The following is a 13,462-nucleotide window of genomic DNA, read 5'->3' on the forward strand; positions in this document are numbered from 1 at the left end:
CAAGGCAAGAGGAGATGGGATTTCTAATACTAGCAATTACCATGCCAAGGGAAGAAGAATGGAGGCTTTTCTGTGCCCAGGCCTAACCAAGCAGCCCGCCAAAGTTCAGACTCACCTTCCCTTCGGTATAGGCTGAAAACAACCAACCTGGACTAGGCCGGAATCGGGCCCCTATCATTGTTGAACTGATCCCAGGAGCCCAACCTCAGAGGCAAAGGCAATACCCCCTTCCACAGGAAGCTAAGATTGGCATCCAAGAACATCTGGCCAAACTCAAAGAAGCAGGTATTCTAGTCGAGCGCCAGTCAGCCTGGAATACCCCACTCCTGCCAGTCAAGAAGCCAGGAGGGGGATACCAACCAGCTCAAGACCTGTGGGCCATCAACAAAGGTGACCATCTCTCTGCCCCCAGTGATCCCAAATCCATACACCCTCCTCGGCCAAATCCCAGGGCCGGCCAGATGGTTCACTTGCCTAGATTTGAAAGATGCCTTCTTCTGCCTCCACTTAGCTCCCCAGAGCCAGCCACTATTTGCCTTTGAATGGACTGAACCTGATACAGGGCGCCAGATGCAACTGACCTGGACGCGCCACATGCAGGGGTTTAAACACTCACCAACCCTCTCTGGGGAAGCGCTGGCCGCAGGCCTCACCAGCTTCCCAAGAGAGGCCACACAATGCACCCTCCTCCAGTATGTGGATGACCTCCTCCTCACCAATGACACACAAGAAGACTGCATAAAATGCACAAAGGTCCTCCTATAGCTCCTGTCAGACTCGGGATACTGAGCCTCATGGAAGAAGGCACAAATCTGCCAACAACAGGTACAATACCTTGGTTTCCTCCTCACCCAAAGGAAAAGAGAACTAGGGCCGGAGAGGAAAAGGTTCATCATCACCCTGCCACAGCCCCAGACAAAAAGGGGCCTACAAGAATTCCTGGGGGCTGCAGGATTCTGCCACATCTGGATCCCTGGGGTCTCAGCAATAGCAAGACCTCTTTATGATCTCTTAGGGGGACCAGATCGCGAACCCCCTGCCTGGACTGAGGAAGCAGAAGCCGCTTTCACAGAGATAAAGACCGCCCTGAGGCGGGCTCCAGCCCTGGGCCTACCAGATGTAGAAAAACCCTTCAATCTCTTTGTGCATGAAAAGGAAAAAAATAGCGCTCGGGGTACTCACCCAGACTGTTGGGCCCTGGCAACGGCCAGTTGCTTACCTGTCAAAGAAGCGGACCCCGTGGCAGCGGGATGACCACCGTGCCTCAGGGCGCTGCCAGCCACAGTCATACTCGTCAAGGAGGCAGACAGACTTACCCTGAGGCAAGAACTTAATGTCAAGGTCCCTCATGCAGTTGTGTCCCTCATGAACGCACAGGGACACCGCTTCCTTTCCAACTCTCGGCTAGCACAATACCAAGGGCTCCTCTGAGAAAACCCGCGGGTCACCCTCAAAAGAGTAAGGACATTAAATCCAACAACCTTTCTCCCCATGGAAGAGGGGCAACCAGACCATGACTGCTCCAAGGTAACTGATGAGGTCTACAGAGCCATCCAGATCTGCAGGATCAAGCCATAAAGAATCCAGAGCTCACGCTGTTCAGCGATGGCAGCAGTTACCTACAAGAGGGTGCCCGGAAAGCGGGTTATGCAGTAACCACAACCACTGAGGTCCTAGAAGCTAAGGCATTACCAGCTGGATGGTCAGCTCAATGGGCTGAATTACATGCCTTAGTCCGAGCCCTCACCCTCGGTGAAGGCAAGCGAGTCAAAATCTATACTGACTCTCAGTACGCCTTCGCTACTGTACTTATACATGGAGCCATCTACAAGGAAAGGGGCCTCCTAACCACAGCAGGAAAAACTATCAAGAACAAAGAGGTGATACTGACACTCTTCAAAGCCTTCTGGCTTCCAAAGGAAGTAGCAATCCTGCACTATAAGGGACACCAGGAAGGAGATGACCCCATAGTGCGGGGAAATCGTCTGGCAGATGAGGCAGCCAAGACTGCAGCCAGTGAGGACATGGACAGAGCCCCTTCCCTCACCATGGCCCTGACACCCCCGGAAGAAGTCCCTCCACCCAGTTACACTAAAAAGGAAAAGGAATGGGCCATGGCTGAGGAAGCCACCCTGACTGAAAAGGGATGGTGGATGATGCCAGACGGACGCATCTTTGTTCCAACAGCAACTGGAGGGCATCTAGTCAAGGAACACCACCGACTCACCCATCTGGGGAAAACTGCATTAGAGGCCCTCCTCAAGAAGCACTACATCAGTCAGCTGCCAACACTGTGCCGAGCAACGAGTGAACTTGCATAACATGTGTTAAAAATAATGCTCAGTCTGCATCGTGGCCCCCGCCAGGTGTCCAGAGGATGGGAGCAACCTCCTTTGAAGACCTAGAGGTAGACTTCACAGATGTGCAGCCGAGCGGGGGGTTCAGATATATCCTAGTAATAGTATGCACATACTCTGGGTGGGTCGAAGCCTTCCGACCCGGACGGAGCAAAGCCGGGAGGTAGCTAAAATCCTCTTGCTGGAGATCATGCCCCGGTTCAGCCTGCCATTAACAATCCATAGTGACGATGGACCTGCATTTGTGGCAGACATTGTACAGGTCTTGACCAGATCTCTCAACATCACCTGGAGACTCCACACCGCTTACTGGCCCCAAAGTTCAGGGAAAGTAGAGTGAATGAATCGCACCCTCAAGGGAACCTTAGCAAAGTTTTGTCAGGAAACTAACCTCCCATGGCCGGATCCGCTACCCCTAGCTCTTCTGCGTGCTCGCTGCACCCGGGACATTAGGTTTCTCCCATTCGAATTAATATATGGACGGCCTCCCCCGTGCTTGGGAAGTCTTCCAGGAAACTTATATCAGGTTGGAGATAAAGGGAAAAAGGAGCAGCTTCAGGCCCTGGGGGCCACCCTAAATAAATTACAAAAGTACACCATCGAGGGCACCTGGGTGGCTCAATTGGTTAAGCAACTGCCTTCGGCTCAGGTCATGATCCCGGAGTCCTGGGATCGAGTCCCATATCGGGCTCCCTGCTCGGCAGGGAGTCTGCTTCTCCCTCTCACCTTACCCCCTCTTTGCTTTCTCTCTCTCTGTCTCAAATAAATAAAATAAAATCTTAAAAAAAAAAAAAAGTACACCATCGAGAGGGCACCAATCTCCTTAGGGTCTCAGGTACACTCCTTCCAGACAGGGGACTCAGTTTGGGTCACAGATTGGAAGAAAGACCCCCTCAAACCGCAGTGGTCAGGGCCCCACACTGTTGTTCTAACTGCCCCTACTGCCCTCAAGGCCTCAGGTGTCACCCCGTGGGTCCACCACTCCAGAGTGAAGAAAGCTCATCATTCGGACGAGGAGCCACACCAGTGGAGAGTCCAGCCAGACCTCACGAACCCGCTCCGGCTTCACCTTCGATGAGACCCCACCGACTGATGGACACCTGCTCACCGTGGTCCTGGCTCATCGGCGTGATTTCCCTCATCTTGGGAGTCAGACTCTACACTGTTGCCCCTCCTGACTGGACTTCCCCCCAGAAGCTTACTACTGTCATTGCTTATTGGGTGTCCCTAGAGTGTATTACTGCACTTACTTGTCCACGGGTTTCATCTGCTATCGGGTTAGCCATGATGGCTCCCTCTACCTAAGGGCGTAGACCCCACTTTCACTGGCCCTCTGCTGTCTACTCCTGAGCACATGTCATCATGGTGTTCCTGGCCCCAGTCAGTCCTGGTCTTCTGCTGCCTGGTGTGCTATTCCTCCGCACTGCCTCTAGCTTGCCCAGCCAAGCAAGGGGGGCAAAGGGCAAACTCTCCTATCACCACTACTGGCAAATGGACTTCCCAGCTTATCCCCCTCAATCCCGCACCGGCACCCCCACTGACTTCTTTCACCTGGGATGCACACACACCGAAGGTTGACCTCCACTTTGATGGATGCCAACTTCTTGATATTTCCTGGGAACCTCATAGATGATGCTCCTACCATGGCCCTCACTCAGGTTACCAGCTGGTAGATATCTACATCTGTGGGGGCCCTACATCTCAAGAGCCAAACACCTGCCCCCAGCTCTGCTCACGAGTCCTGGCTAGCAACTTGGCCGGGAATAGAACAATGGACCAACGGGTGGTGGTGCCTCAAACAGCGCAGTGACATCTGGATTTCCTTGTCACACAGCACCACCCCATCCTCTTGCCCTAACAATCACTGTATACTGCTCACTCTCTCAGTCCTAAAACCCAATGACACATCATGGGCCACAGGAATCACTCCTGTTGAGCCAATATCACTCTACAGGGACTAACCCCATGGCCAAGTTTATGATTAAGTCCGTGTTCATCCTAAGCCCTGCAGTCAACCCTCAGAGTCAGACAGAAAATAACTTGCCCTGGCACATCCCTGGGTCCCCCATCCACACGCAGCAAGCATCTATAGCACAACTGTTAGGTGTGATTAACGCCTCCCACCAAGCGCTTAACCACTCAAATCCACCCCTAGCGTCTGACTGCTGGATCTGTATGAAGCCCGGTCCTGTCCAATACCTAGGTGTCATCCTCAACCAATCCACTGTGTCACCTCCCACCTCGGCACCGGGGACCTCAGATTATCCCTTTCTGGCTCCGGTACTGCTGTATGGCAACTCTTCCTCTCCCATCACGGGCCACAGTTGGGTCTGTGCGCCTAACAACACTTTTCTGGCTTGTGATCAAGGTGTATACATCTGCATCACCTGGCGCGATCAGTCATGCACGCTTGTCGAGTCTCTTACCCGATCTTTCAATCCTCCCTGGGAGCGATGCTCCACTCACATGGAGACCTCCTAGCCACCTTCCACGCTCCCCCGTGGCCATCCCTCTTATCATGAGCCTGCAGGCCACATCAGGTGTTGCCCTCAGCACCACTGGCGTCAGGATCTCAGGTTCAGTACCAGGGGTTAACTCAACAACTCACAGCAGATTTTTCTGCCCTCACTCAGTCGGTCCTGGCTCTGCAGCGCACCAACTCAATTCATTGGCCTCAGTGGTCCTCCAAAACAGGTGCAGGCTCGACTTGCTCACGGCCACACAAGGGGGCTCTGCCTCTTCTTACAGGAGGAATGTTGTTTTTATGCTAATGAGTCGGGGGTGGTCCAAGAAACTCTGACCCAATTACAGGAACGAGTACATCGCCGGTGGGAAACACTCCAGCAGACAAATTGGTGGGATACCCTGTCACAATGGTTCCCTTGGTTCGCCCCCCTCGTCGGCCCCCTCCTATTGCTTCTCCTCATAGTAGCATTTGGTCCTTGTATTCTTAATGCCCTTACTAGGTTTATCACTACTCAAATTGCTAAAATCAGACTCCAGTTGCTCCTTACTCACTATCGCCCCTTAGAAGATGAAAATAATGCCCTGTAAACTAGGTGTTTAAAGGGGCATCAAGGGGAGAATGATAAGGAAAAGCTGGGTCCTAAGATGGCCAACCGAGCCAGTGAGGAAGTCCCAGCCTCTGCCCCGGGCCTCTTCCGGGTCCTTCTCCCTGCCCCGCTTTGTGCACTCGCGAAAAGTGCCCAAGTATGCAGAAGTAGAAGTGTATAAATTACCCCCTTTTTCTGTGCTTGGGGCTCAGACCTTTGGAGACCACTTTCCTCTGAGCCCACTGGCATTAAATAAACCTCCTATCCTCCAAGATCTCCAAGTGCAGCTTGGTTCTTCCGTCTGGTGATCCAGTCCAGGTTCCGTAACAATCCCAGGGTCCTGGGATCGAGCCCCGCGCATTGGGCTCCCTGCTCAGCGGGAAACCTGCTTCTCCCTCTCCCACTCCCCCTGCTTGTGTTCCTGCTCTCGCTGTGTCTCTCTCTGTCAAATAAATAAAATCTTTAAAAAAAAAAAAGAAATGGGAATAAGCAAAAATAAGAGGAGGAGAAAATACTTGAGGAGAAAAGAAAAAGCAGTTCTCTAAGAGCAGGGGGAAGTACACACACTGACTTTTGTGGACGAGTTAACAAAGGAGGACAAATTGCAGCACATGGTCCCACATCCCATTCCCACTGCTGTGGTGTGTCCTGCCTGCTCCCCCGGGTGCACGAAGCTTCGGCCTCCCTTAGTGCACCCCGCGAATCCTTACAATCGGCAGCCCCAACCACTGACTTCTCCCTGCAGCCCCGACTAAAGGAAGAGGCCGGCGGCTTACCTTTGGGTGTCACCAGGGGCATTACTTGAAGTGTTTAAACTCATGGTAAATCCCTTCCACCTCTTTGAAAACAGCCCACTGTTTCTGAATGGTGTACTTCGTTATTGAGGATTACACGTGTCCCAGATGTCTGTGGCTTACAGGTTAGATGGGCTGAAGCCTGTTAAAATAGTAAACAATATAACAGTGGTTATATATATGAGTCCTGAGACTATGAGTGATTTTTGTCTTTTTCTTCAACTTACTTGTATTTTTTTTTTTATTTTATTTATTTATTTGAGAGAGCATGAGCAAGGAGGAGAGGGAGAAACACACTCCCCACTGAGCAGGGAACCGGACACTGGGCTCGATCCCAGGACCCTGGGATCATGACCTGAGCGCAAGGCAGACGCTTAACTGACTGAGCCACCCAGGCACCCCTTACTTGTATTTTAAAATTTATTTTATAACAAACATGAAAACATTTAAAAACTATTGTTTCGTTTCTTTTTTTTTTTAAGGTTTTATTTATTTGACAGAGAGAGAGTACACAAGCAGGGGGAGTGGCAGGGAAAAGGCTTCTAGGACTCCATGTATATGAAATGTACAGAATGAGCAAACACATAGAAATAGAAAGTGGGGGCGCCTGGGTGGCTCAGTCATTAAGCGGCTGCCTTCGGCTCAGGTCATGATCTCAGGGTCCTGGGATCGAGCCCCACATCAGGCTCCCTGCTCAGCGGGAAGCCTGCTTCTCCCTCTCCCACCCCCCCTGCTTGTGTTCCCTCTCTCGCTGTGCCTCTCTCTGTCAAATAAATGAATAAAATCTTTAAAAAAAAAAAAAGAAAGAAAGAAAGTGGATTTGTGGTTGCCAGAGGGTAGGGAGAGGGGGAATTGGGTCTGACTGCTAATAAGTATGACGTTTCTTTTTGGGAGTGATGGAAATGTTCTGGAATTAGATAGCAGTGATTGCTCTGGACCACAGTGAATATACTAAAAACCAATGAATTGTACACTTTAAAACTGTAAATTTTGATAGGTGAGTTATATCTCAATTTTTCAAATTCATCATCCAAAAAAAAAAAAAATCCTATCTAAAGTCTCCTTTAGCAAAATCTTATTTTCTTCTTCTCTGTCTCTGTTATCAGCTCCTGAGGACACTAGGGTTCAAGAGCCTACCTCTGTGTGTTTTAGGAAGACTACATCAATGAAGAGCCAAAGTCAGATCTGTGGCTGAATTTAAACTACGACTGGAGATCTATCCTAGCGAACATGGCAGAGACGATGTAGCAAAAGCTCTCTTTTCATACACCAGACTGATATAGGGAGCTAGGTCAAAGAATTATAGGTTCCTCACATAACGTGTGTTCCAAGCTTTACTTGAAACTTCCCAAGAAACTCCACAAGAGTGGGCGCCTGGGTGGCTCAGTCGGTTAAGCGTCTGCCTTCAGCTCAGGTCATGATCCCCGGGTCCTAGGATCGAGTCCCGCATCGGGCTCCCTGCTCAGTGAGGAGTCTGCTTCTCCCTCTGCCTGCCCCTCCCCCTGCTTGTGCTCTCTGTGTGTCAAATAAATAAATAAAATCTTAAAGAAAAAACAAAGAAAGAAAAAGAAACTCCACAAGAGTTTAGCTAACCTGTATGAGTAATTACAAATTCCTTATGAGACGCAATCAACATCAGCCTTTCTCCAACATGTATCTAACTCTGTAAATAACGCTTTCCATTTGAAAACATTCAATACATCATTATCTATAAACAAAATATCCAATACCTCAAAGCCACCCCTACTGTCATCATGCCAACTGTGACAAACATCCCTTCTCCACTGTGCTAAGAACTTTCTCTATCTCTACATTGTCACTCTACACCAACCCCAAGGGCAAGATACTGTTAATGTCCCCACTTTATACCTAAGGAAACTGGGGCTTAAAGATATTCATTCAATCACCTGTCCAAAGTCTCATCTCTAGTAAGTGACAGAGTCTGGATTCAAGCCCAAATTAGCGGACTCCACAGTTCTGCTGTGTGTCTTGCTATTGGCTTTCAAGATATGGTTCACCCCCAGCCAGAGAGCATTGAGACCTTGTGAGACCTTGCTTATCAGAAAAGCACTTCTCCCAACTGCAGAGTTTTCAAACACAGCTCCTTCTTCCCCACACCCCCACCCCATCCAAACTAACTACAAGGCAGGGTCTTCTTAATGAAAGATAACTCGGACCTCCAGTGGATTCTCAATCCAGATGGCACTTCCACAGGCTTGGGTCCAAACCAGGCCACCCTGTAGCAGTGATGGATAAAGGCAAAGTTTAGGTCAGCTTTTTATGTTAATCTATTAATAGATTAATCTTCGCTTGGTAGTGGAGTTGGACTATTCTCATCATTCCTACTAAAATAGATGAAGGGATGTTATATGTATCATTCTTCAATAAGAAGTTTTTTAGACATAGGGCCAAATATAGGTAATTGAGGCCAAGGGAGCAATGATCTAGACATCCTAAGAGTAAGTACCAGCCAGAAAGACAATTCTACTTTAGATTTCAGAGCCACTGCTGGTACAAAGTTTCCTACCTCACAGCTGAGTCCTTCAGTGGGTCATGCAGAATGTATTCATCTCTCAGTGTGTCTGTACAGATCAGGGGGAAAGGGAGGGGTGAGGGCAGGGGTGGGGATGAAAAGATAAAAACCACTATTATTGAGCACTTACTATGTGCCAGATACTAGGCTAACCGTACCTGATCACATTGAATCCTCCCTATAGCCCTGTAAGATGATTATACATATTTCACAGACAAGAACACTGATGCTTGGAGAGGATGAGTAACTTGTATAAAGCTATTCAGTGGGAGGGACCCCCTGGTGGCTCAGCTGGTTAAGGGATACTTTTGGTTTCAGCTCAGGTCATGGTCTCAGGGCCTTGAGATCAAGCCCCAATTTGGGACTCAGCACTCAGCCCGTCTGCTTGAGATTTTCCCCCTCCCCCTCTGCTCCCCCCACCTCTAAAATAAATAAATAAAATCTTTAAAAAAAAAAAGATATTCAGTGGGAGGGTTAGAATTCAAACTCACATCTGGCTGACTTCTAAATCCATCCTCTTTCATAACACATGCTAACTTCAATAATAACTACATCTGTGTTGGGGGGCTCTTACTGCAGACTTATATATTTCACCTTTAAAGAGGATGTCTGGTTCTTTCATCAAAATAAGACCATGATGGGGCACCTGGGCGGCTCAGACATTTAGGTGTCTGCCTTCGGCTCGGGTCATGATCCCTGGGTCCTGGGATTGAGCCCCACATCGGGCTCCTTGCTCTGTGGAGGTTCTGCTTCTCTTTCTCTCTCCCTCTGCCCTCCCCACTGCTCGTTCTCTCTCAAATAAATAAAATCTTAAAAAAAATTAAAACCATGACAAGTGGGCTGAGACAAAGAATTTTAGAATTAAATAGGACTTTAAAGACCAAGTCCTGGGGCGCCTGGGTGGTTCAGTCATTAAGCATCTGCCTTCAGCTCAAGTCATGATCCCAGGGTCCTGGGATCAAGCCCCACATCGGGCTCCCTGCTCCTCGGGAAGCCTGCTTCTCCCTCTCCCACTCCTCCTGCTTGTGTTCCCTCTCTCACTATCTCTCTCTCTGTCAAATAAATAAATAAACTCTTTAAAAAATAAAATAAAGACCAAGTCCATCCTCCTTATCTGACAGATAAGGAATGTAATGTCTAGTGAGCTTAGGTGATTTGCTTGTGGTCACTCAGCTAATAAAACTTCAAGCTCCAGACTAAAACTACTCCCATCTTTCCTTTTAGCAGGTTGCACTGTCTTTGTTTTTTCTTCATTTCATGGGAAACCATTGTTAGTTTCTGCTCTACCATTGTTTTGTTGTTACCGGGCACTAACTGTTCAATAAAACAGGTAGGGTCTTCTCTCCAAAATTATGTGAACTATACAAAACATCCATGCGTTTTGTATTTGAAAGAGTTGGACACCAACTGAAATTGCTTCTCAAACTTATACAGAATCATTAGAGATCTCCTTAAAACGAAAAAATATGCATTTGCCTAGGATAAATATCATGAGGGAGTAAAGAACAGTCAAAAGGAGGCTCTACTTCTGCAGAAAATCTACAGCCTTGGAAAAACAGCCAGATTTTCTGTCTCTTAATAGTCCTGGAGGGTGAGCAGTAGAAACTACAGATGATAGCCTACCACAACTCATTCTTTCATTTATCAAACATTGATAAGAATGTCTATGGGGCGCCTGGGTGGCTCAGTCGTTAAGCCTCTGCCTTCGGCTCAGGTCATGATCTCAGGGTCTTGGGATCAAGCCCCGCATCAGGCTCCCTGCTCAGCGGGGAGTCTGCTTCTCCCTCTCCCACTCCCCCTGCTTGTGTTCCCTCTCTCGCTGTGTCTCTCTCTGTCAAATAAATAAATAAAATCTTTAAAAAAAAAAATGTCTAGTGTGTGGCTGGCATTTTTTTAAAGGATGAAAAAGACGCGGTCCTTGTCCTCGAAGAGTTTAGTGATTCTTGGAAGGGAAAAGCCCGGCAGTCCGGAGTTGTAAACCTGGGAAGTTCCAAGTCCAGGCCCTCTGGGTCCTGCCCTCTGGTCCCTACTCAGTCCTCTGGGTGCTGCTGCAGCGGTCTCGGGTTAGGACGCCCCAAGGAGATCTTCCCCCAGATGGGCGGAGAGGCCCAGCCCAGGGAGCTGGAGGCGTGTCCCCACAAACGACACCAAGAGCCCCAGGACAACCACGAACTAACTCGGGGCTCCCCATAACTCTCACTGCTGCCACCCATACCTTCCTCAACACCTCCCCGCCCAAGTCGTTCGCCTCGAAGCCCCCACATCCCGTGGTTACCTCAGGGGACTCCCGTGGTCCAGACCGCACACCCAAGACCCCAGGGGCAGCTCCAAATCTCAATGGTAGAAAGAGGCCTGGGCAGATCGCCGGGGTCAGAGCAAAAACTGTTGGAACCCGACGGACTCTAGGACCCGGGGAAGGGGGAACGAAGAGCAAAGGGGGACAGGAGGGGAAAAGCCCTGGGGAGACGCGGTTTACAACTGCCACTTCCGGAGACTAGGCTGCGCACACAGACCTTCACAGACTTTCGCAGGCGTCCCGGCCCCGCCCAGCCGGCCCCTTTCCCCCCGCCTCCCGCTGCCCGCCGCTCCAGGGTACGCACTCGGAGGATCCGGCGCTCCGATTGGAAGAGGAGGGCCCGCGAAGTTGGGCGGCCGTGCGGGAAGGCGAGCAGGCGCATGCGCCGTTGCTGAGGAGCGGCGCGCTCGTGAGCACGCGCGACCCCGCGGCGCGCGCGCCCCTCCCGCACGAGAACGCCCCGGCCCACGCTCCAATGTGCTGTTCTCAGCGTGAGGCCTCCCGGTCGCGCTCTCAGAATCCCCGGAGCCGCCGGACAATGCCGATTTCTAAACCCTAACCCCTTTTCCGCGCCTGCTGAACAAAACTCTTAAGAGGCTGGCTCCCCGACTGTGCATTAAACTGCCGATCCTAAGGCCAGTGTAGCCCCCTCGGGGCCTGTGGACTGGTGCCAGAGCCACGGGTAAATTCTGTGGGCTCGACTTCTGCGCGAGTGGCTGTTTCCCGCTGTGAAGCCCGCTCTCGCCTGCAGGACGCTTGTCCCCTCCTCCCATCCGCGTTGTATCCCAGCTTGGGGCTGTAAACGGTGCGGAGAAAGCGCGGGTCGGCGCGCTGGTACTGTTGCAGCGCGTCTCATGACTACTGCATAACGAGGTACCTCGCAAAGAAGTCCTTGGAGCCTCAGCATGGGCTCCATCTCGTTCCTAGCCTCCTCCAGGCCCCCGAGCGCACACACGCCTTCCTCTAGTTGGTAATTTATACTTTGGTTTCTTCCGGTAGCTGCTTCACAATCCGCTGCCGCCCCAGGGAGGTTGGAAAACCAAACGCTCTTTTTGTTCCTTGGCATTTGAAAATCTGTTCCCCAAAGAACAGTGCAAATTGGCGGGATATGATGGAGGATTTTATCTTCACCACCTCCACCTCCTCCCTCCAAAAAGGTGTTTGATGAAAAATGAACCTTTTATGCTGCAATTGTCCCACGTTGATTGTAATCAACCTGAAACCAGGTGTAGGGGCCGTCTTTTCCCTGTCTCCCTGGGGAGAGCCAACGGTCATAAATGCAAATATAAACTGAGATTAAAACCTCCTTGATTCCTGTAACACTGAAACTTTAATTGGTTTGAGTTGTCACAGGTTAAAAAAGGAAGGCCATCCCGCTGCCTAATAATTTTGCCAGAAAGAGGATAGATAATTGCTTCAAAGGAAAGAGTTTATGGAAAGGAAAAAAGAGCCCATTCTAACATTTAGAAATGCAGTGGAAAATTACAGCAGACTAATGAGATTAGGTCTTTTTTTTTTTTTCTTTACAAGTTTTAAATACTTAGAAAATTTCTTATGTTTTAAAAAGTCACAAAACTGAATATGTATGGCAAGAATAAATGGCATATGTACTATACTGCACACTTTTTTAAATACAGAATAGGTGCCATATGAAGTCTTGCAAACTTCATCTATTTGTTCAATCAGTATTTATTGAATACAGACTATATACCCAATCTGGAGCTAGGTGATAGAATTACAGGATATTTAATATAGGTACACTGGAAATCAGAAGAGGCAAATGTTAATAACAACCATGAGCACCCCCAAAGGCTTTAATGGAGAACTATGAACTTACTCTGGGAAGATGATTATAGAGTCACCAAGCTAAGAAGGAACTGGAAGACATGAAACCTACGCACACCAGCACAGGAAACATCATGAGGCGCTGGGAAAACTGGAAGGTCTGTGTGCAGTCTTGGGAGTGGGAAAGCGTGGAGAGTAAGATAGCAGGCTGGAGATATAGGCAGACCCCAGATCACAGGGACCTTCTAGGTCATAGAGTAGTCCTCCCGTTATGCATGGTTTCTCATTCCATGGCTTCCATTACCTGCAGTCAACCAAGGTCAGAAAGCAGATCATCCTCCCTCTGACATAGTCAGAAGATCAATAGTGGCCTAACTGCATCATAATGCCTATGTCATTCACCTCACTTCATGTAATCATGTTCGCGTTTTACTGACTAAAGAGTACAGTACAATAAATATTTTTTGAGAGAGGTACCACATTCACATAACTTTTATTACAATATATTATAATTTTCTGTTGTATTGTTATTGTTGTTAATCTCTTACTACGCCTAATTTATAAATGTGACTTTATCATAGGTGTCTATGCATAGGAAAAAAGATCATGTGTATAGGATTTGGTACTATCCCCAGGCTCAGGCA

General features: G+C 49.2%; 1 protein-coding gene across 1 annotated transcript in view; it reads right to left on the minus strand.

Moving 5' to 3' along the window:
• The window catches only part of CCDC171 (coiled-coil domain containing 171), a 304,487-nt gene extending 293,256 nt beyond the window's left edge, over positions 1-11,231 (minus strand). The window contains exons 1-3 of the mRNA XM_034987955.1: positions 11,013-11,231; positions 8,732-8,786; positions 6,187-6,346 (exon numbers count right to left, since the gene is read on the minus strand). Of these exons, the coding sequence (XP_034843846.1) occupies positions 6,187-6,230 (44 nt within the window). The 5' untranslated portion in view covers positions 6,231-6,346; positions 8,732-8,786; positions 11,013-11,231. The remainder of the gene's footprint in view (positions 1-6,186; positions 6,347-8,731; positions 8,787-11,012) is intronic.
• Between the last annotated feature and the right edge of the window lie 2,231 nt (positions 11,232-13,462).

This window comes from Mirounga leonina, unplaced genomic scaffold (assembly GCF_011800145.1).
Source record: "Mirounga leonina isolate KUSES-001 unplaced genomic scaffold, KU_Mleo_1.0 Mir_447, whole genome shotgun sequence".
Classification (NCBI taxonomy): domain Eukaryota; kingdom Metazoa; phylum Chordata; class Mammalia; order Carnivora; family Phocidae; genus Mirounga; species Mirounga leonina.